General features: G+C 43.4%; 1 protein-coding gene across 4 annotated transcripts in view; it reads left to right on the top strand.

Annotated features, from left to right (window-relative positions):
- Window positions 1–21,569, top strand: part of CTNNBL1 (catenin beta like 1) — a 179,035-nt gene that overhangs the window by 134,752 nt on the left and 22,714 nt on the right. For all 4 annotated transcript variants that reach the window (XM_058433222.1, XM_058433220.1, XM_058433221.1 and 1 more), the window contains 2 exons: window positions 12,222–12,319; window positions 14,637–14,717. In XM_058433222.1, coding sequence (XP_058289205.1) covers window positions 12,222–12,319; window positions 14,637–14,717 — 179 coding nt within the window. The remainder of the gene's footprint in view (window positions 1–12,221; window positions 12,320–14,636; window positions 14,718–21,569) is intronic.

Here is a 21,569-nt window from a genome sequence, read left to right as displayed (position 1 = left end):
CCCACCCCATGCCATGTTCCTTCATATCTCCGGGCCTCTAAATCTCTTGTGTTTGGTCTGGAATGCGTTTCCCCATTTGTTTCCCTGATAAATTCCATACTCCTTCTTCATGATTTGGTTCATCCAGACCCTCTCAGGGAGTCAGTTACTCCCTTTTTATGCATACGTACCTCTTCAAGCTAACTTACCATGGTGGTTTGTTATGATATCACATTCAGCATTCGTTGAACTCATAGCACAGGACTAGACACTGAAGGTACAGATATGACTGAGACGTGGGCCTGGTGTTTCAGGCTTGAGGAGTTTACCGTCTATTGAGATTCCTGTAACAGGGTAGTTCCAGTACAACACAATAAGCTCTCACATGTGTTGCAGAGAATGAGAGCTCATCTCTACACATCCTTCCAAGCGTTAGGTGTTTGAAAGCTTCACCACACAAAACTATCTCATGACTTTACTTGCATTACTAGTGAGGTTGAATGCTTTTTTTTTTTTTTAATATGCCTATTGGATATATTTTAACTCTTGAGGAAAACAATCAAGTTGTATTATGGTGGAACTAACTAGGTCACTTCCTAGCTGTGAGACCCTGGAAGGCAAATTTCTTTTCCCAACTGAGTCTCTAGTTCCTTGTCTGTGAAATGGGGAGACTAATAAAATGTGTTTCATAGGATTGTTGTGAGAATTAAATGAGATAACGTGTAAAGCACACACAGGCACATAGTAGGTTTGCAATCGATGTGGCCTCTTGAAGTTCCTGGCCCCTAGCCCAGTGCCTGCCACCTATGCAATATTCAGTGTTTGTGAAGAATAGGAATCTATATACCCTGTGTATGTGTTAAAAGGGGCTATATATAGATGCTCACACAGATCCATCTGTCTTGAGAAGGGTATCAATATTCAGCCGGAGTGGCTGAGCACACACGCGTGACTCTTCTTGGGTTGCCACATCCCCTGCTAGGCAGATGTCCATTATAATGAAATGTAAGAAGGGAAAAAAATAATAATAAAGGCAGAGGAGTGTAATGTTATGGCTTGATTTGACAGGGCCTCCTGCTACTTCAGCTGCCAGTGCCAGACATGGAACAGATTAATCTGTATTCCAACACACCACTGCTGAAGTCAAGATCGATCTAATTAGGGTATTTTAAACATCCTGTTTGCATCTAGAGTCTTATCAGAAGCCAGGATGTCTGTCCATCTGGGGGGCAGGGGGCAGGGGCAGGTGGGTGGCAAGGTTCAACAATAAAACAGACACAGGCTATAATTTTGGAAGTGAGAGAAGAACACTGCTGTTTGATTTCCTTAAAACAAAAGAGCTAATGGCCTTAGATGTTCTTTGGAAACAAAGGCAGCTCTGCAGCATGGCCTTGAATTTTAAAGTGGCCCTGCAAGATCTTGCCAAGATATGGGCCTGATAGGTTGGAGTGCAGGGACCATTTCCATCCTAAGAATAGAACTCTGGCTGACCCATGTGTGTCTTTCTTAACCATTTGGGCTGTGGAAGGCAGGTGCAGGTTCTGAAGCTGGGTGGGCAGAGCGACCAACTAGGCTAGGCTAGGTAAATGCCAGGCCATTGGGGTGATGGTGAGGGTCTGCTTTTCATAGTCCAACATTCATATTTATCTCTGATCTGCACCCCATCTTTCCAGCCTCATTACTTTTCATCCTTCCTTCCCTCCTGTGACATTGATCTCTTTCCAGTTCTTTGTACATATCCTGTGCTTTCTAATTTAATTCTTTACTTCATGTTGGTCTGTCCGCTTGGAATATTCTTGCTGTCATTTCCCCCTCTTCCCTATACCTGTCCTTCAAGTCTTAACTCTGATGCTACCTTTCCTACCATTCGTAGCTCCTCTGGCTGGGAGAGCATTTTCTCCATCATTAGTTTCTGCCCCTGTCCCATTTGCTGTCATTTTCTATAATGTAATTTTATGTATTTATTTAGGAGACAGGGTCTTGCTCTGTCACCCAGGCTGGAGTGCAGTAGTGCGATCATGGCTCACTGCAGCCTTGACTTCCTGGGCTCACATGATTCTCCCACTTTAGCCCCCCAAGTAGTTGGGACCACAGGAGCGTACCACCATGCCCAGCTAATTTTGGTATTTTTAGTAGGAGACAGAGTTTCACTGTGTTGCCCAGGCTGGTCTCAAACTCCTAGGTTCAAGCAATCTAACCAGCCTTGACCTCCCAAAGTGCTGGGATTACAAGCATGAACCCAATTGTAATTTTTTTGTTTTTAATTTTAACAGCTTTATTGAGACTGACATGTGAAAAATTTATATATTTAAGGTATACCACTTTTTGTTTTGATGTATGAATAGTATATATTATAAAACGATGACCACAATCAAGCAAATTAACATATCCTTCATCTCGCATAGCATTTTCTGCCATGAATCATAACACATTGTAGGATTCTTATACCTATTTTGTGAGTAAATGAATGAGTCCTGTGCCAAAGATTCCTAAAAGCCTCCTCCTGTGACCCAGCTCCGCTTGCTAGGGCCTCCTCTTCCTTTCTGGTGAACGGAGTCTTCCCCTGCCCCGCCATATTAAAACTTCAACAGAGGTTCCAGCAGGACCCCTCTAGGATCTGGAGGCATCTCTCTTGGCACAGAAGGTTAAGAAAGTCAAATTTAGGGATTGTTACTGTGCACTTTGTCACTTTTTTCCTTCTACCACTCCCTCCTTGGGTGACTTGTTAATATACATAGGACTCATGCTCCTCAATGTACCGTGGGGTTATGTCCCAAAAAACCCATTCTGAGTTGAAAATATGGTAAGTCAGAAATGCATTTAATACACCTAACCTACCAAATATCATAACTCAGCCTCACCTACCTTAAACATGCACAGAACCCTTACATTAGCCTACAGCTGGGCAAAATCATTTAACACAAAACCTATTTTATTTTTTTTAAAAAGTATTGACTATATCACATAATTTATTGAATATTGTACTGAAAGTGAAAAAATGGTTGCATGGGTACTTGATGTACGGTTTCTACTGAATGCATATTGCATTTGCACTATCGTAAAGACAAAAAATAAGTCAAGCCATCATAAATCAGGAACCATCTGTATTCCATTTATCCCTGACTCCAAGAATGTGGCCCAGTTCTAGGCTTCAAAAACTAAGTGTGCCCATAGAACCCCAAATTCTGGTTTCTGTCCACCACCTTTACCACTGAAAACATGAAGCTGCTAGCGCACGGCCACTCACCTGCCAGTGTAATACATTCAGCCCTGCATCTCTCCCAGAGTCTCGGAGGAAAATGTTTTTCTTCTGTCTCAGTTCTGACCTCTTAACTTCCAGTGTGTAGCCACTCCTACTCAGGCCTTCCTCTTTCCTACCCCAACTGAATTAGGGGCCCTTCACATATGGGCTGAGTATTTTTCATGCATGCCAGTTAATTGTGTACTCTATTGTAGTTCTTTCTTTCTTTCTTTCTTTCTTTTTTTTTTGAAACAGAGTCCTGCTCTGTCACCCAGACTAGAGTGCAGCGGCACGATCTCGGCTTACTGCAAGCTCCACCTCCTGGGTTCACGCCATTCTCCTGCCTCAGTCTCCCGAGTAGCTGGGACTACAGGCGCCCACCACCATGCCCAGCTAATTTTTTTTATTTTTTAGTAGAGGCGGAGTTTCACCATGTTAGCCAGGGTGGTCTCGATCTCCTGACCTTGCGATCTGCCCACCTCGGCCTCCCAAAATGCTGGGATTACAGTCATGAGCCACCGCACCCGGCTGTAGTTGTTTATTTCTTAGCGTTAATCATAAAATGACGAGCTTCTCTAGAGTGGGCTAGCTTTCATCGCTGTTGTCTTAGTACTTGCTACATTGCCTGGCACATAGTTGGTACTCAGAATTTTGAGTAAAGGGAGGGCTGGTGACGTACCACTTCATGCGCTGTAATTATCCTAAGATTATAAAACTCTAGAAGGAGAAGCTAATCTTCATTTCTTTACAGATCACACATTGTATTTTCAGTTCTTGCAGGAAGACCAAAAGGCAAATAATTATCACGGCCAAGTACATTTCTTTTTATTAAAAGGTAGGACTATCTCTACTTAGATGTGCTGTGTCCTTCAACTTACTAGTAAATAGTCACTACCTGCCTTAGCGCTGTCTGCAGGTCTCCCAGAATCTTGTATTATTTGGCTTTATAGCCAACAACACACAAGCACTTTATTTTAATTTATTGTGGGATTAGAGAGTCTGAGCGAAGTTGGCCTTTCTCCATTTTAGGGTTAGAACAAATCTTGAGTTAGAGAAAATAGCCCTGCCAGCTGAGAGAGCCAAGCAATCTAGGTTTCTGTTTTTCTCTGCAGGAAGTAGTTAGGATGACCAGGGCTGACTGAAACATGTTCAGTGACAGACATGTGATCAGGTTGCAGTATGGAAGGAGTTACCTGGTGATCTACGACAGGTGCGTAGGTGAGCGAATCCCTTGTGATTCTCTTTTTCAGTACAACAGATCTCAAACTGCTGTCTGTTGAGTGCCTACTATACACATTTGAAAGAATGGGTTTAATAGATGGGAGGGACAGCCCCAGCTTACAAATAAGAAAACTGAGACTTAGAGGCTAAGCTCCATGCTTGTGGCTTAACCAGCTAGTGAGTGCCAGAGATAAGATTTGAATCCATGTCCCTGTGATCCTGAGTCCCCACATAAGGTTAATTAATTCACTTGTTGGCATGTCTGGAGCAGATCCCAGGAGTTAGTGTTCTCCATGTACCTGTGTGTCTTTTTCAGCAATGGAACCATAATAGGCCTACTCATAAGCAGTCCTGTCTATGGATAAATCGCTCTCCTCATACAGAATGGGTAATGTTAACCAAACACCTACTGGAATGTGGATCATACTTTTTTTTTTTTTTAAAGAGTAAGCATGAGACATGCCCGTCCATTCCATTCTTCACAAAAATGGTGTACACTATAAATGGCTGGTTGGAGCGACTGCCACAGTCTGTGCTGTTCTGGAAAGACCTCTGATTTGGGTGTACTAGATCAAGGGTTCTTAACTAAAGAGCCATCACTAAGAGATGTGAATGATCTGAAACTCCATGGAAAATGTTACATTCGTGTATGTGTTTTGGGAGGGGTAGCATGCCTCCGTGTTTATCAGTCTCAAATGTCTGTCATGATTTGGAGGGAAAAAAATGCAGATCTAGATTCCAGTGGCCCACAGAGGTACTTTAGACCTGAGGCAAATCACATTCCTTCTCAGGGCTATTGTTTCCATACTCAGAACCCCATAATCAGATAAGAGATTTCTAACCCTCCTTCCAGCTCTGAAAATTATAAAACTCGAACTGCCCCCTGGAAAATCAAACTTTTAGCCCTCTCACATAGAAACAGGCATCTAACCCTTTGCTAATCATCCTTGAGAAGCCCTGAAGAGAGCTGAGCTGGGGAAAGGGTGGACCAGAGCCTCCCTCCAGGAGGTTTCAGTAATTAGTGTCTGAGGCAGCCAGTTGTCTGACTGTTGAACGTAAGTAGGGTATGACTGTTGAGCAGGGAGCCCAGCAGGCAGGGACTCTCGCTGGCACAATTTCAATCCTGGCTCTGTACTGCTCCACCTAGATGCCAGGCTGCCTACCTCCCTAACTAGTGATTTGAAAATGTAGATTTGCCTGGCCTTCCCCTTGGTGGAGCCTTGTTGCTTCCGTATGTGTGTATGTGTGTGTACACGCGTGTGGGTTTTCTGCACTTCCCGGGCCCTCCCTTAGAGGCTGTTCTCTGCAGTGGGAACTACCACGTCCACCCTATCTGCATTGACAGCTCCATAACCATCCTTCACCTCCATTTTATTCTGTCGAAATGACGGAGCAGCTGAGCAGTGTTGGCCAGCAGATAAACCTGTTATCTCCCCTGCTCCCTATGCCAGCAGCTCTCGCTGTCTCCTTGGTGCATGAAAAATTGACACCACCTTGGGCTGAAATCTGTTCTTAGGGAAGCTACATTTATTAGTAGCTAATGAAACTCAGTGTGTGTATATATGTGTAAATTTGGGGTGGCTGAAGTGTTTCCCTATCTGGCCAGCACCAGTAGCCTGTGGCGTGCCTCAGCATCCAGATAGAGAGGTAGAAGGGCATAGGCATCAATTGGCAACCTATCCTTCACTTAAAATCCCAAATAGGTAAATGTCATTTATTCTTAGTAGACCATTGCAATTGATCATGGTATACGTTGCTCCAGACTGGGGTGGGCTGTGGAAATGCATGCCAGTGTCATCTGCTGCCAAGGAAGATGGTTATTCTATTTATTACATTTTTCTCTTTGAAAATTACAGCTCCTGATACCCTCTCTGCGCCACCAGCACCCAGCCCTCCCGCCCCCATCTTGTTGAGGTATATAAAGAACATTCTCTTGCAGCTCCTTCTCATCCATCTTAATCAGCAAGATTAAAAGGGAAAATTATTGAGAAGTTCTGGTTCCGTATTTTTGTGGAACTGCCTGAAACTCAAAGTCTCTTCTTTATTTAGACTGTGGTGGAAATTGCTTCTGCAAAGACTAATTCTGTAAAATAGAGAAAGAGGGTTGTTATTCATGTCTTATTCCATATGGCCTTTTACTTCATTTTACTCTTGTTAAAACTGTTAATTTTTAAATCCACATTTACATAGTGTCTGTCTTTTGGGCATGGTGAGCCCAAATATGAGGCATATTTTCAGGCTTTGCATGGTCTTATTTACCTTCCTTCTTTAATAGCATTGATGATTGCCTTTTATATGTGGGAAGCATAACATGGTAGGAAAAGCTTATAGTTTGGAATCAGGCGACTTAGATTCAGATCTAAGATCCAGCCACCTACTCAAGCACATGACCTTAAGTCAGTTAATCTCGCTGAGCCTTGGGTTCCACATTTATAAAATGGAAATGTGGATAGTACCTCTTCCACAGCTTAGTTGTGAGGATTCAGTGAAAAAATTGTGTACAGACTCAAGCCTACTGGCATAGATAAACAGTAAAAATGATGACAGTTATTATTATACCCTACTTACGTTCAAATAGGAATTTGAAGGAGCTTTCACCAAAACAATATGGTGGCACTAAATCTTAGCTTTGAATAAGAATTTGTCAAAACACAAATGTTAAATTAGGGAACCTATTTGCAACATGTGGAAAAGGGTAATATGCTTAATTTATAAAGAGTTCATAGAAGTCAAAATTGAGCAAAGGATAAGGGCAGGCAGTTCAAGAAAAAGCAATACAAGTGGCAAATAAACATAGTGTGGTGGTTAATTTTATGTTAAGTTGACTGGGCTGTGGGATACCCAAATCGTTGGCAAAACATTATTCCTTTGGGCTTGGGTTGGTACTACTCCATTGGCTTTCCTGGGCCTTCAGCCTGCAGATAACAGATCACGGGCCTTCTCAGTCTCCATAATTGCACAAGCCCATCCCTCATAATAAATCTTTTTCTGTACATTTTTATATTTCCTATTCTGTTTCTCTGGAGAACCCTAATACACATAGGAAAAGATGTTTAACCTCATTCGTAACAAGAACAAAAACATGCTAATCAAAAGAAGATCTCATTTTTCACCTACTGGGCTGTCACAATTACTAAGTTGGATAATATGCAATCTGAGCGAGGATATGAGAAGACAGATGCTCATATATATACTAATAGTGGGTATGTCATTGGTACAGCCATTTTGGAAGACAGTTTGTCAGTATCTTTCAACATTTCATATGTAAATTTCTTTTGATGCTCTAATTCCACTACTAGGAATATGCTTTAAGAATGTTTGTGCAAAAGTAAGCCAAAATATGTGGACTTGTATACTCATTGCAGCATTGCTTCTAATAGAAAGAATAAAATAATGCAAAACTGGAAACTACCTAAAATACCAATGAATGGGGCACTAGTTAAAATTGTGATAAATAAGCTCGGTGGAATTCTAGATAGCCATTTTTAAAAAATGAAGTGTGGGTGCTGATGTGGAAAGATATATTAGGGAATATTTATATATATGAAATGCAAAATTTTCCCCCTGAAAATATACACAAGGTACTTTGTAGTTTTTCTTGGGAGAGAAGAATGGGTTCGTGGAAGGAATATGGGAAAAGAAATATATTAGTATAGATGCTCAATAAATATCAAGTACATGTTGTACCTTTTCATGTAGTTTGATTTTTACCTCATACATCCATTGCTTTTATTTTAAACTCCATTGGTAGGGGGTAAAGGGAATCAGTAACAACAGAACAATAAAAGAAATTACTTTCTGTGGTTGAGTATAAATTCATCTTTGAGCTTCCTAATAGCCCAGGCAAAGAAGGAACATTGATAAGGAAATACAAAAAATTTATCAGGAAAGAGAAACATTTTCTTGATCTTGATCTCTGAAAAGACTGTGGCTACCGAGGAGATTGGTGTAAACTCAGATCCAGTGCTGTCTCTCCCCAGCTTAAAATTCACTGGTAGGCCCTTGCCCCTGTTCTGCATGGTCAGCCTTTGCCCCCCTCACTGGCCTCCCCTCTCCAACATGGACATGGCACTCCATTCAAACTGACCTTTGCATATATTGTTCCTTCTGCCTGGAATGCTCTCTCCTTTTCTCTGCCTTGTTGTTGGCTATGGCTTTTCTTTGTTTTTTAAGATGTTCAGTTGTTGGTTATGTCCAGTGGGAATCCTTGGAAGTTAGTTGTCCCTCCTCTATGTTGCCCATGTCCTGTTTGCCTCCCTCAGTAATGGAACTTGTTACACGGTGCTATAACTGTTTTGTTTTCTTCACTAAATGAGGAGCTCCTTCAGGTTAGGGGGCTGTGTTGTTTGTTTTTGGCCCTGTACACTCAGCACTTGCTAGGCACAGAGGTAAACTGGTCAGTGAATGAGGGAGTGGGTAATCTGAAGTTTGAGTTCTACCTCCTCCACCAGTTAGCTCTGTGGACAAGTCACTTCTCTCTGGGCCTCAGTTTTTCCATCATACAATGAGAAATTTGGCTCAAATAATCGATGAGAACTTTGGCTCTGATTTTTTTTTTCTTCCTCTGTGGTTGTCAGATTGTCATATATATAATACCAGGATGTTGTCACCAGCTGTCATACTAAGTAATTCCAAAGTTTTAGAACTGATCTTGTTAGAATTCACTGCATTTATTATGGCCTGTCCCATATCTGTTCACCAGCTGAAGAGATCACAGCTACTTCCAACTTGGTTGGCACAAGATTACAGAGTTGATTCTGTCCCTCATTCTTCCTGCCCCTAACCTTCTCTCCTTGGCATACACAAAGGTCAGAGCACTTTTCCTCAAGTGCATCTTCACAGATGTTCCTTTCTTATCCTACTTTCTCACCCTGAGCTGAGCTCTATTAGCTCACTGTCCTTACCCTGGGTTCATGGGGTTTTTTGCCTTCCTGTGAAGGCAGGGCCCGTTCTCTCCACTACTTTCTACCCTCACCCCACCCCAGTGAGTGACTATGGCAGACGGAGGTTATACCACCTCAATCCCAGCTTTACATAAAAGTTGAAAGGAAGATACTGGGGGAGCCTGGGGTCTTGAGAAGGTATATAGTACCTCTGTCCACAGCATATTTTAAGAAAAATGTTTTATTTTCAATACCTAAAAAAATGGATTCTACCAATTAGAAATATGTTATTGAAATTGATGGCGCCCTCGGAAAAAGCCGTTTACCTACTCCCACGTATAAAAACTCTTTAAGGACCATCTTGTAACTGAACAATTTGAAAGCATATTAGCAATGCAAAGGTAGTATTGCTCTGAATTTGGGATAGGCATTATATATAAAAGTGCAAAAGATATTTGAAGGCATTTGAAACATATCCAGAATTCAAAAGTGGCCTGTTTGCCCCCACGGCCACCTCCACCACTGAAAACTTTTATATTGATAGTCTGCTTTCTTCCCATTCATTCAGCAAGTATTCCCAAAACACCTACCATGTGCCAGACATTGTTTTAGAACCGGGGATATAGCAATGAACAGAACACACTTAAAATATCTGCCTTCAGGGAATTTGTATTCTAATTGAAGGGAGATGGTGAACAGAATAAATAAATAAATGATACAGTATTTTGGAAAGTAACACATGACGAAGAGAAACATAAAGCAGATAAGACTTGAGAATCGCCATGTGAGGCATTGCATTTTTCAATAGGGTGGTCAAAGGAAAGCCTCGCTGAGAGGATGACAGTGGAGTAAAACCAGATTTAAAGAGTAAGCCATGCAGATAATCTGCCGAGGAACATTTCAGGCAGAGGAAACAGCAAGTGCAGAAGCCCCGAGGCGGGAACAGCCTGACGTTAGATGCAGCATTTAGTCTGAGTTGGGGAGTCACTGGAGTGTTTTAAACAGACCTGACTTTAGGTGTTAACCTAAGGAATTATGCTGGCTGCTCTGTGGAGATTAGGCCAAAGGGGACAAGGGTGGAAGCAGAGGGACTCACTAGTAGGCTATTGACTATTCCAAGCAAGAAATGATGGTGATGTGGACAAGGATAGTGTAGTAGCAGTGGTGGTAAGTAGTCAGAAGAGTTGGGATACTGGATGTGATTTGAAGGGAAAGCTGATGAGGCTTCTCATGGGACGTGAGAAAGAAGAGAATCAAGAGCATTTTCACTGGTTTTGGCTGGAGAAACTGGAGATTCTGGTTGCCGTTAGTTAGATGGAAACAACTGTGGAAAACAGGTTTAGGGAGGAAAACCAGGAGCTTATTTTTGGACATGTTAAGTTTAAAAGAATCAGCCAGGCACAGTGGCTCACACCTGTAATCCCAGCACTTTGGAAGGCCAAGGCAGGTGGATTGCTTGAGGCCACGAGTTCAACGCCAGCCTGGGTAACATGGCTAAACCCCATCTCTGCAGAAAATACAAAATTAGCCAGACATGGTGTTGTGTACCTGTAGTCCCAGCTACTCGGGAGGCTGAGGCAGGAGGATTGATTGAGCCTCAGAGGTCGAGGCTGCAGTGAGCCTTGATCGTGCCGCTGCACTCCAGCCTGGGTGACAGAATGAGACCCTGTCTCAACATAAAAATTAAGGAAAAAAAGTTGATAGGATGTTAGGCAGCCAAGTGGAGAGGGCAGGTAGACAGTTGAATATATGAGTCAGCATTCAGAGGACAGGACTGACCTGTAGGTTCAAATTTGTGAGTTGTCAGCATGTAATGGTTTTCAAAGCCGTAGGACAAGATGGGATCACCAGAGAAGTGAATATAGATAGAAAATAGAAATCTAAGGACGGAATAACTCCAACATTAAGAAATTAGGGAAACGAGGGGGTGGGGAATGCTTATTAAGTGAAGAAAAACACACTGGCACAAAATTATATCCGTGCTATAATCAGAGAAGTAAGAATGTTTCCTTGTGACCTCAGTAGTCAGGTGACATTCTTGGGAACCCAAGGTAACTTTGGCATAGGAAGATGCTCCTCAGTTTTCAAATAAACTGTTTGTTATTCACACTGTGAGCATTTTATTTCAAAATAAACTTTGTTCTGCCATTTCTCCACGAGTAGACTTTTGTCACCTCCTTTTCAAGGTCATTATTCTTGATTTTTTGAAAGTTCTTTTTAAAGAAAAGAATCCCTTTACACCTGAAGCCTATAATATACCCTTCAATTACCCTCTTCTTCCAAGAGTAGAAGAATAGTATTTCATAATAGAAGCTGCTGGGTTGTTGAACTCAGAAAGCCCTGTTAACTGTTTTGAAGTGCTTACAGTACAGCCACCTTTAAACTTGAAGCAGGGGTGGTAGCTGCACCAGAATGTAAGTGATAGCACTGGGTGCCTGTCATATTTCATATTTAATTCCAGGCTGTTTACTTGGGAGAGTTATAAGGTAATTTGAAAATTCGATACAACATGTCTTATCCATTATTTGTTCATGTCATGGCTGGTGTTCATATTCTATTCACAGGTTATTTCTGTAAAGGTGGGATTAGTTTGAGATTCTGTTGTGGACAATAGAAATCAATTAATTCCAGACAGAAAAGGAATTCTAGCTTAGTTTTGATTCACTTGCTCAAGTTGTCCTTGAGGATATCATCCCTTTTGAATATGTTTTTTGTGAGTTTTTTTGAGATCAGTTGGGTTTTTTAGTGACACAATTTAGGTTCTTGTCTTATTAATCAATAGCAGCAGTCAGAGAGGCCTACTTATTCTGCCCTCGATAGAACCAGACGAGGCTTGAAGAGAGGTAATAATTACTGCTCTGATCTCAGCATGTTCTCTTTTCTCTTTCCCAACCCAGAGCATGTCTGTTCGATCCTGGCTTCCCTCCTGCGGAACCTGAGAGGGCAGCAGCGAACCCGGCTTCTGAATAAATTCACTGAAAATGACAGCGAGAAGGTGGGTGACTGTTGGACTGTAAAGATGGGACGGGGACTGATAGAAAGGCTCTTAACCTGATGTGATCTGAGGGATACTGGGTTGAGTGGTCCTACCCTAAAATTCTCTTTTCTGGCACCTGGGCCCTGTTGCTTTGCATGTCAAAGGCTTTTCTGGTTATTCGGCTTTTCATCTCCAAATGTATTCTCCTGGGAGTAGTAACACCTGAAGATGATACCACTAGTACTTGAGGGGGATTTTTAGACCCAAAGAGCATGGATTAGACTAGGATTTTTGTTGAGGGCTGCTGCACAGCATAGCAAAGTGATTAAGAGCATTGGCTTTGGATACAGGCTTGAGATTTGAACCTGTTTTCGCTGCTTTTGAGATGTGTGCCACTCTGAACCTCAGTTTCCCCAGCTTCAACATGGAGATGTCAATACTCATCTTGAAGGGTCAGTGGGAAGTGAATTAGATAAGGTCTTACTAAGGTGGTGGTAATAAAATGAAGATAATGATAAGGAAATGGTAGAGCCTGCCCTAAATGGGCTATGGAAGCTGGGAATGCTATTACATGAGATTAGATGGAATGGGCTATGGAAGCTGGGAACCCAATTACATGAGATTAGATGGATTGGGCTATGGAAGCTGGGAACTCAATTACATGAGATTAGATGGATTGGACTATGGAAGGTGGGAACACAGTTATATGAGATTAGATGGATTGGACTATGGAAGCTAGGAACACAGTTACATGAGATTAGATGGGTTGGGCTATGGAAGCTGGGAACACAATTACATGAGATTAGATGGATTGGACTATGGAAGCTGGGAACGCAATTACATGAGATTAGATGGATCGGGCTATGGAAGCTGGGAACGCAATTACATGAGATTAGATGGTTTGGGCTATGGAAGCTGGGAACGCAATTACATAAGATTAGATGGATTGGGCTATGGAAGCTGGGAACGCAGTGGCATGAGATTAGATGGATATTTTGTATCTTTAGTGTGCCAGACGGTAGGATTTTTAATAGTAATAAGAGCTACCATTTATTGAGTGACTACTATGGATTGGATAATAGAGCAGATGACTTTCATCGTTGCATATATTCTCATAACAGTGTGGTTTATTTATCCTTGTATAGTTATTATTCGCATTGACAGGCAAGGCAGTTGAAGCTTAGAGACATTATGTAACTTACCCAAGAAAGGTTTAGGACTGTCTCTTTGAGCTACCTCTGACCATTTTTTCTACTCTCACCAGGAGTATAGCATGATGAAGAGGTCATCAAGTTAGGACACGGAGATCTTAGTAGTCACGTCACCCTAGTGACATCATTTAACATCTGTGCTTTGGTTTCCTCATCTTTAAAATGGGGTTTGCTACCTGTCTTCCCTGCACACCTTGTCAGGTTTTTTTTTAAGGTTTAAGGAAATAATGGTCATGAAAATATAAGCTGAAACATTAAGGTCTTAGGGTCATCAGTGCTGGCTAGAGAAGGTTTGACCACAGTCTTCTCAGACTGTCTGATGGCGTGTTGCAGGAACATCACCTATTAACCAACCAGTATCAGCTCCTGGGTAAATGAATGCCAGAGTTGCCAAGGGCTGTGGTGGTGCCAGCCTGATAAAAAGATAAGTCAGGAGTCTGGGCTGGCTTCACAGTGCTTCTTCAGTCATTTTGGAGTCTTGGGGAAAAAAACAAACTTTTTCAAATCCACTGAGTGTTCCTCAAGCCATGTTTGAAGCATGACTTTTCTCAACTTAAAACTGATTTTTAAGTTATTGCCAAGCAAAAGTCAGGGCCTTTTTTAAAGTTGCTGAAGGAGGTTTTCTTGCTCTCTCTTCTGACTCAAAAGCAACTAAAAAGATTTTACTCAGGCATTTTTAAAAAAAGATCAGCTCTGGGGCAGAATCTGAACATGAAAGGTTTCAGTTTGAAAAAAGAAATTTCTGTAAAGTTCTAAGTGAATATCAAGTGTGTAACTTCAAGCTCCTTCTCTTGGCAAGAAGAGACTTGAATTTTTATTTATTTATTTGTTTTTAACAACATGCATTCCTGGGAGTTCTAGAAGGGCTGAGAATGCATAGCCTCCTTTCGGGAATGGGCCTGGTTCAAACTGCATTCATCCTAAGTGTTTGCTTTGTTCTGCCCCAGCCCTTTGATCCATTCCTGATGTGTCCCTAAGCAAAGCTTCTCTCATCCGCTGTAAGGAGTGCTGGAGTGGGTCTCTCTTGGTAAGGAGCGACAGTGAGATGAATAGGAGTGCCACTGTTCTCTTGCTGTGCATTGTCTTTCCTTTTCACTCAAGCCTGTGAAATCTCTCTCTTTCAGGTTGACAGACTAATGGAGTTGCATTTTAAATATCTGGGTGCAATGCAGGTGGCGGACAAGAAGATCGAAGGGGAAAAACACGTATGTATCCCTGCCTCACTTTTGCCAGCTATTGACTTGCCCTCTATTTGGGTCCCTTGTGTTCCTCCTGTCTCCCCACAGGATAGGTAAGGGCAGCAGTGCCATCTAATATGTTTTAGAAGTAGAGCAGATGATGGTCTACCAAGTGGTTATGACTGCTCTTCTGACACGAGTGACAGCCTTTCAGGAAGAAGTATGTGTAGCATCCATCCAGATATGACCTGGGAGTCTGGGTGGACAGCACAGGCACCCTTGACAAGAGCTTCTCTTCGAAAATCTGACCAAAGTACAAGGCTATGACCTGGTACCAGGTTGGCAGAGCATGTCTTAGTACTCACACTTGCTGGCTTCTGAAATCCTGAAGGAGGCATGCTGAGGAAGGGTGATCACAGTGTAGAGGAGCTGGAAGGAAACTGAATGGTCCTGGAATCCAGTTACCTCATTTACAGATGGAAAACTGGAGGCCTAGAGAACGGAAGCTCAGACGCATTGCAGCCAAGCCAAACCGCAGGTTCTGAAGGGCTGACCCTTGTTTTCTCATGTTGATGGTTGCTGAGAGAAGTGACACCTGCTGGACGTTTTTTCTTGAGGGGCTGTGCTTACTATGGTGTTATACCACCCTCTGTGTTTTTCACCTCCTTCATTTTGTTCTCCGCCATCTCTGGCCACTGTAGCTTTCCATCTGTATTCCTTAATCAGGGTAAGTTTTCCTGTCACTGTTTAATGTCCGATTTGTATTCGCTCCCCTACAAGACACTTCTCAAGTCTTCAGTCACATTATCAAATGACGCCTGGCTTACTTTTTTCCAAGTCTACAGGAGACCTCATTTTCCTTGTGATGTTGTTTTGCCGTGTCACTCCATCCTTCTTTTCAGTCTTGTCTTAAAGATACACTTGAGGCTTTTGAGCTTCACTGGTGGAAAGACTAATTTTAGTATAGTCCTCCCCTCCCCTGTGTTGGGACCATCCAGTTAAGGCTACCATGTGCATTGGGAATTACACCAGCATTTTCCCTCAGGGCATGCCTCAGGCCAGAGTGAGAGACTAGAGCTGGGGGGATGTGGGGAGACAGTGACCTTGTTATCTGTGTCCTGTTTCTCTTTGCCACTTCTTATCCACCTCTCCCCTTCCATAAAATGTACCTTCATTCATGAACACCAGCAGATAGGTAGCTGTGCTTTTCATTCTTGTGATTTCTCTATGATCCCTAAACTGAGTAAGTCCTCAGAAGTTTGTGGATTGATTGAATTGATTAACTGGGGCTTTCTTCTTTTATACAGTGATACTACTGCAAGATAAAAGGCAGAGACTCTAAATTCTGAGGCTGCACTTTAGATACTAGCATGTTCCACCACAATACTTTCATTCCAATTCACCCCAACCCCTTTGTTCTTTAATTAAACTTTCCGTTTCCATCTTTTCTTCCCTATACAGTAACTTGGACATGAAGGACACTCAGTGGTTGCTAAATTGCAGGAATGATGTACTCCTTCTCTTTATCTGAATGATAATTAGAAACAACTTGAAATTCCCTGGACTTTTGTAAGGAAGCAGCCATGAGACAGTTAGAACTCCAGCCCTGCTGGAATCCCCGATGTTATCTGCTAGGGAGGTTTTGAGGGGTCGCAAAAGGAAGACCTGGGAGTCAGGGGACCTAGGATTTAAGAGCAAGCACCACCTTTAAATCACTGCCAGCTATGGCCTGTCACTATGCCTCATGTAGCCTCAGTTTCTGGGCTATAAAGTGATACTAGCCAAAGTGATCCAACCCCTCAAGCTTCATGTTTTCCCTCATTCCCTCAGGTTAAGTTAAACATTCTTTGGTAACTCTGCCATTTTTGGACGATGGAATGAATTAAAAGCGCAGTGATGGGTTGGTCAGTGACTGACTGGTCTTCTAGATAGAGGTGCAGCAGTCTAGTAGAAAAGGTAATCTTGCCACTTCTAGCTCTGAGATCTTGGATAATCGAGGTGACCTTCCTAAGTTTTGTTTTCTCATCCGTAAAATTAGAATAAAAACACCTCCCTTTTGGGCCAGACACAGTGGCTCATGCCTGAACTTCGGGAGGCCAGACATCCCTACCGTTTTAGGGTAGGCCAAAAACTTTGGGAGGCCAAGGCCGGCAGATCACTTGAGGTCAGAAATTTGAGACCAGTCTGGCCGACAAAGCAAAACCCCCATTTCTACTAAAAATACAAAAATTAGCTGGGCATGATGGCGCACGCCTGTAATCCCAGCTACTCGGGGGGCTAAGGCACAAGAGTCACTTGAGCCTGAGAGGTAAGGGTTGCAACAAGCCGAGATTGTGCCACTGCACTCCAGCCTGGGTGGCAGAGCGAGACCCTGTCTCAAAAAATAAAAACAAAACACCTCCCATTAAAGGTTATTAAGAAGACTAAGCATAAAGTATAGAAAGTACTTTGCTCAGTAAGTAGAAGCTGCCGCTGCTGCTGCTGCTAGAATTTCCTAGCTTCCTTTGGAATTCTTGTGTAATTTTTTAGTAAGCCTTTTAGTAAGCCTTTTTAGTAGCCTTTTTAGTAAGCAGTCCTTTTCCTGAGAGCATCCTCCTTGCCAGAAGGAGTTGCCTAGCAGAAGAGAGCGTTGGCACCATCAGATGCTTTATTTGAGGTGCAGCTTAGACTTTTTTTGAGGGAGACTGAGTAAGCGGCTAGGTGTCAGGGAGCAGTTTGCACATAGCTGTTAGGAAACTTGGCCTGCTTCCCAAAAGATTATCTGTTATCAGCATTGAAGAGGGTGTGAAATTGATTAGCACTGACGGAAGAGTAATCGCTGCAGCCACTCTCCCGGCATTCACAGAGCTGCTGTGTGCCACAGGCACCAAGGCCGTGCTGTTCCCTGACAAACATCTGTCTCCTTGATGCCAAGGCCGTTTTGCTGGGCACTGGCAAACATTCCAAGGCCATTAGTGCTCAGCAGCCTCAGTGTTACGCAGAGAGCCAGGGCGGGTAGGGGTGAGGGATGCGTTTGTGAGCGGTGTTTGCTGCCAGCACTCAGGCGCCATCCTAGCAGATGAAGCCGCCTCACAGGTGTAAAGTGACTTAGAACAACACGACCTCCTTTTCACCTCTGCCTCATGCCGTCTTCTCTCTGAAGTTGCAGACAGTTTGTCTCCTCGCCCCCATTAAATTTGAATGTCCTATACCAGTTGGGAGCTCAGCAAATATTTGTCGACTTGAATTGGATGCTTATTTTTCAGGCATTTTGAAGACATTGACTATCAGATCAGTAGTGAATAATCTCTCACATACCTCACTAAGTCTGCAACCAAAAAACCTAAGATAACAGGCTCAAGTATTGGTATTTTTATTGTCTCAGCCATCACCTTCCCTGTGAACTTTAGACTTCTCTGGGCACAGTGCAAGTGCCCATGGTTTGCAGTTGACCAGGTCACTAGAGAGAATCTAGTCATTTGGCAAATGTTGATGAGGTGCCCACTCTGGGAATGTGCAAGGCCAGGCACCGGCTGGGGGTGAGAAGCGAAAGTGCTGAGAAAAGAATGGGCCTAGGGATGGTGCCGCAGACGAAGGCTGGAGGATCCAGGGAATGGGGAGAGGTCATCTAAGGCTAGAGTCACCCTAAACTCTAGGGGGGCTAGTTTTGTGGCTGAGCATTCGTGCTGAACCTAAAAAGGTAGGGATGTCTAAGGCATTGTCAGCCTGGAGTGAAACAGCAGAGGAGCAGCAGTGGGAAGCCAAGTGAAGGGGGAGAGGAGGGGGTACCTTCCACGAGTGGAGGATGTGAGAGGAAGAGCATGGGCTTTATAGCCAGGCTTCTTCCTGGTTCTCCGACTGTGGGCAAACAGTTGAACTGCCTTATCCTTATTTTCTTCCTGGATGGTGCTTGTTTTGTGTTTAAGGTGTATGTCCCAGTTTGTGTACTTTGAGAAGTTATGTATGTGGGGATATGGTGTCGGTGAATGTATTATGCACGAAAGCTGCTTGCACAGGGCCTGGCATACAGAAAGTGGTCAGAGAACCTTTAGCTTTCTTTTCCCTACAAGGACTGTTTGTGTCCCCCTACCCCACCCCCGCACACGTGTACACACCCACTGTCCCGAGTCCCTGCTACTGCAAGGTTTTGCATGACTTGACTCTTCCCTGCTTCTCCAACCCCTTCTCCTGCCACTAGGCCCCTCCTGCCACACAGCCTTTCTTTCCTTCTTTACATTTGCCACTCCCTTCTGCCCTGAGCCTCCTCTCTGCTATCAGGTCTCAGTAAAATGTCGCCTCCTCAGAGAGGCTTTCAGCGATTACCATTTTTAAGAGAGCCCTCTCTCCCCAGCTGCTTCAGAACCTGTAATTATTTCATTTATTTGTTTACTCTCTGTCTCTGGGACTGTAATCTCTCTTGTTCATCGTTTTCTCAGGACATCATGCCTGACATTCAGTAAATGAAAGACCACTGCTCATTAGGTGAAATTAATATCTGTCTGTGAGTATTAAGGAAGATAGGGCGAGTCACCCTGCGCTTTCCACATTATTCCTTAACACTAATTTTTAACCCTGATTTTTGTTTTCTCTGTGATTAGACCTGTCACCAAAAATATTTAAGTACAGTTCTGTGGATTCTGTGGCATAACTATAGCAATATTTCATAAGGAAAAATACTTCTACTTCGAAGAATCAACAGGCCTGATAGTTAATCCTATACATATTCAGTTCAAATCACGTTTTACAATAATCTGTAACTAGCAAAGACTTCCATGTCTTCGGCAGTGGCCTTCTGCTTTTATGTTGTATTCAAAGTCTGAGATTCCGGGGCCATAATGTCTCTGGACATACCCTAGGGGTTTCTGGTGAACAAGATTTGACCTGAACTTTTCAAGGGCATGTAATTCTTGAGACCTATCTAGTGAGCAGCAGAACTTGTGATCTGTAAATATCCAGGGTTCTTGTCTCAGCAGATTTCACCTGACTCTCCGAACGACTTGAAGCCCAGAAAATACTAAGATGCCTGTTGTTAGGAAGGCATCCTGACTTCTTGTTGATTCCTTCCCATTTCCACTGGCTAAGTGTACAGAGCATGCCTGGCTTTTGACTGTCAGAAAGAAGACATAATTATATAGGTACTAGCGGGAATTTTTCTAAAAGAGGGAGGAGAGCCTTGGAGAGAGGTTTTCTCTTTTTTAGTTCCTGGGAAAATTATACTCAGCAGGTTTGTTCAATAAAGTGTTCTTACCACATACTTTGCACCATAATGACTTACAAATTGCATGCTAATTTTGTCACAGTTAAATCATTCCAGGCTTTACCTGAAAAGAAAAAGATGGACTCCTTGTAATGAAACAGTATCCACAGGACTTGATGTCTTAAACAGACTTTGTCCTTTGCATTTGAAGCTCATTTAAAGATTTATATGGAAGGGGGTGAAGTGCAGGAGTGAATGTGTGGGGTACGTGCGCCTAACACACTGGGTGAGATGGTAGACAGTGAAAGTGTGAGGCTGCCATCGATTCTTCTGCTAACTTGCTGGAAGATTCTGGGGCAAGCTTTGAAAAAGAATCCTGCTGAGAGTTCCTCCCAGCTCCCTTCCCATTGCCAGCTTTTTTTTTTTTTTTTTTTTTGAGACAGGATCTCATTCTGTCACCCAGGCTGGAGTGCAGTGGCATGGTGTGATCACAGCTCACTGCAGCCTCAAACTCCTGGGCTCAAGTAATCCTCCCGCCCCAGCCTCCCGAGGAGCTGAGACCTCAGGTGCGTGCCACCACGCCCAGCTAATGTTTGCATTTTTTTGTAGAGACGAGGTCTTGCTATGTTGCCCAGGGTGTTCTCAAACTCCTGTGCTCAAGCAAACCTCATGCCTCAGCCTCCCAAAGTGCTGGAGTTTCAGACCTGAGTCACTGCACCTAGCCTAGGCTCTTCTTTAAACCTGTGGTTCCCAAACTTTCTCAGTCCATAGATTTGCCAAAACACAGCTTACAGCCAGTAAAAGCTAGTGACAAGGGGGCTGGGGGCAGAGGATTACTAATACCCAGTTTTGACCATTTGCTCATTCACCCTCTACTGCCTCCCTGCCTGCCCCCTTGCCAATCACAATCATCCTTTTTACTCTTGGAAGAGAAGTCAGAGGACCTGAATTCTGGTCCCACACCTCTGCCACTTACCTTGCAGTATGACCTTGGGCACTGTTTTGCCTTCCTGATCCTCTCTGTCCTCATTCAGTGGTGCTCATAGGCTCTCTCTCCCTCTATCAAGCTCATAGGCTTGTTGCAAGGTCTGATGAGATTGGGGCTAAGTGCCAGGGCCTCCCGAATCTCTGCAGACTCATGTAGCCAGCTGCCACCTGGACATCACCCATAGGCTCTTCTGACTTAGCGAGTCCAAAACCAGGCTTGTGGCCCTAGCCCTGTGTAATCTCTTCCCCTACTCCCATATTAGGGCAGTTTACCGGTTTGACCAGATCAAAAACCTAGGCATCATCTGTTTGCTCCTCTCCCTCCACCTCCCACCTCTCATAGTCTGGTCAACTTTACCTCTGATATCTCCGCAGCCTATCCGCTTTTCTCTGTCTGTACTACCAATACTTAACATTCAGGCTACGATCATTTGTTTTCTTCCATTAGTGCAGCACCCGCCTAACTAACTAGTCTGCCTATCTGTAGGTTTGGGCCCTCCAGTTCATTTTCTACACAGCAACCAGAGATTTTTCTAAAATGAAAATTCACATATGCACTTCTCCACCCAAACACAGTAAACAGTGGCCTTGCATCGCCCTCGGGATGCAGTCTAACCTCCTGCGCTGGCCTCATGGTGTCTCGCCCAGTTTGGCCCCTGCTGGCTGCTCTAGCTACATCCCTCACCCTTGTGATGTGCGAAAGCCATTCTGTACCA

The sequence above is a fragment of the Hylobates moloch genome, unplaced genomic scaffold (assembly GCF_009828535.3).
Source record: "Hylobates moloch isolate HMO894 unplaced genomic scaffold, HMol_V3 SCAFFOLD_21, whole genome shotgun sequence".
Lineage (NCBI taxonomy): Eukaryota > Metazoa > Chordata > Mammalia > Primates > Hylobatidae > Hylobates > Hylobates moloch.
This window is presented reverse-complemented; position numbering and strand designations above follow the sequence as displayed.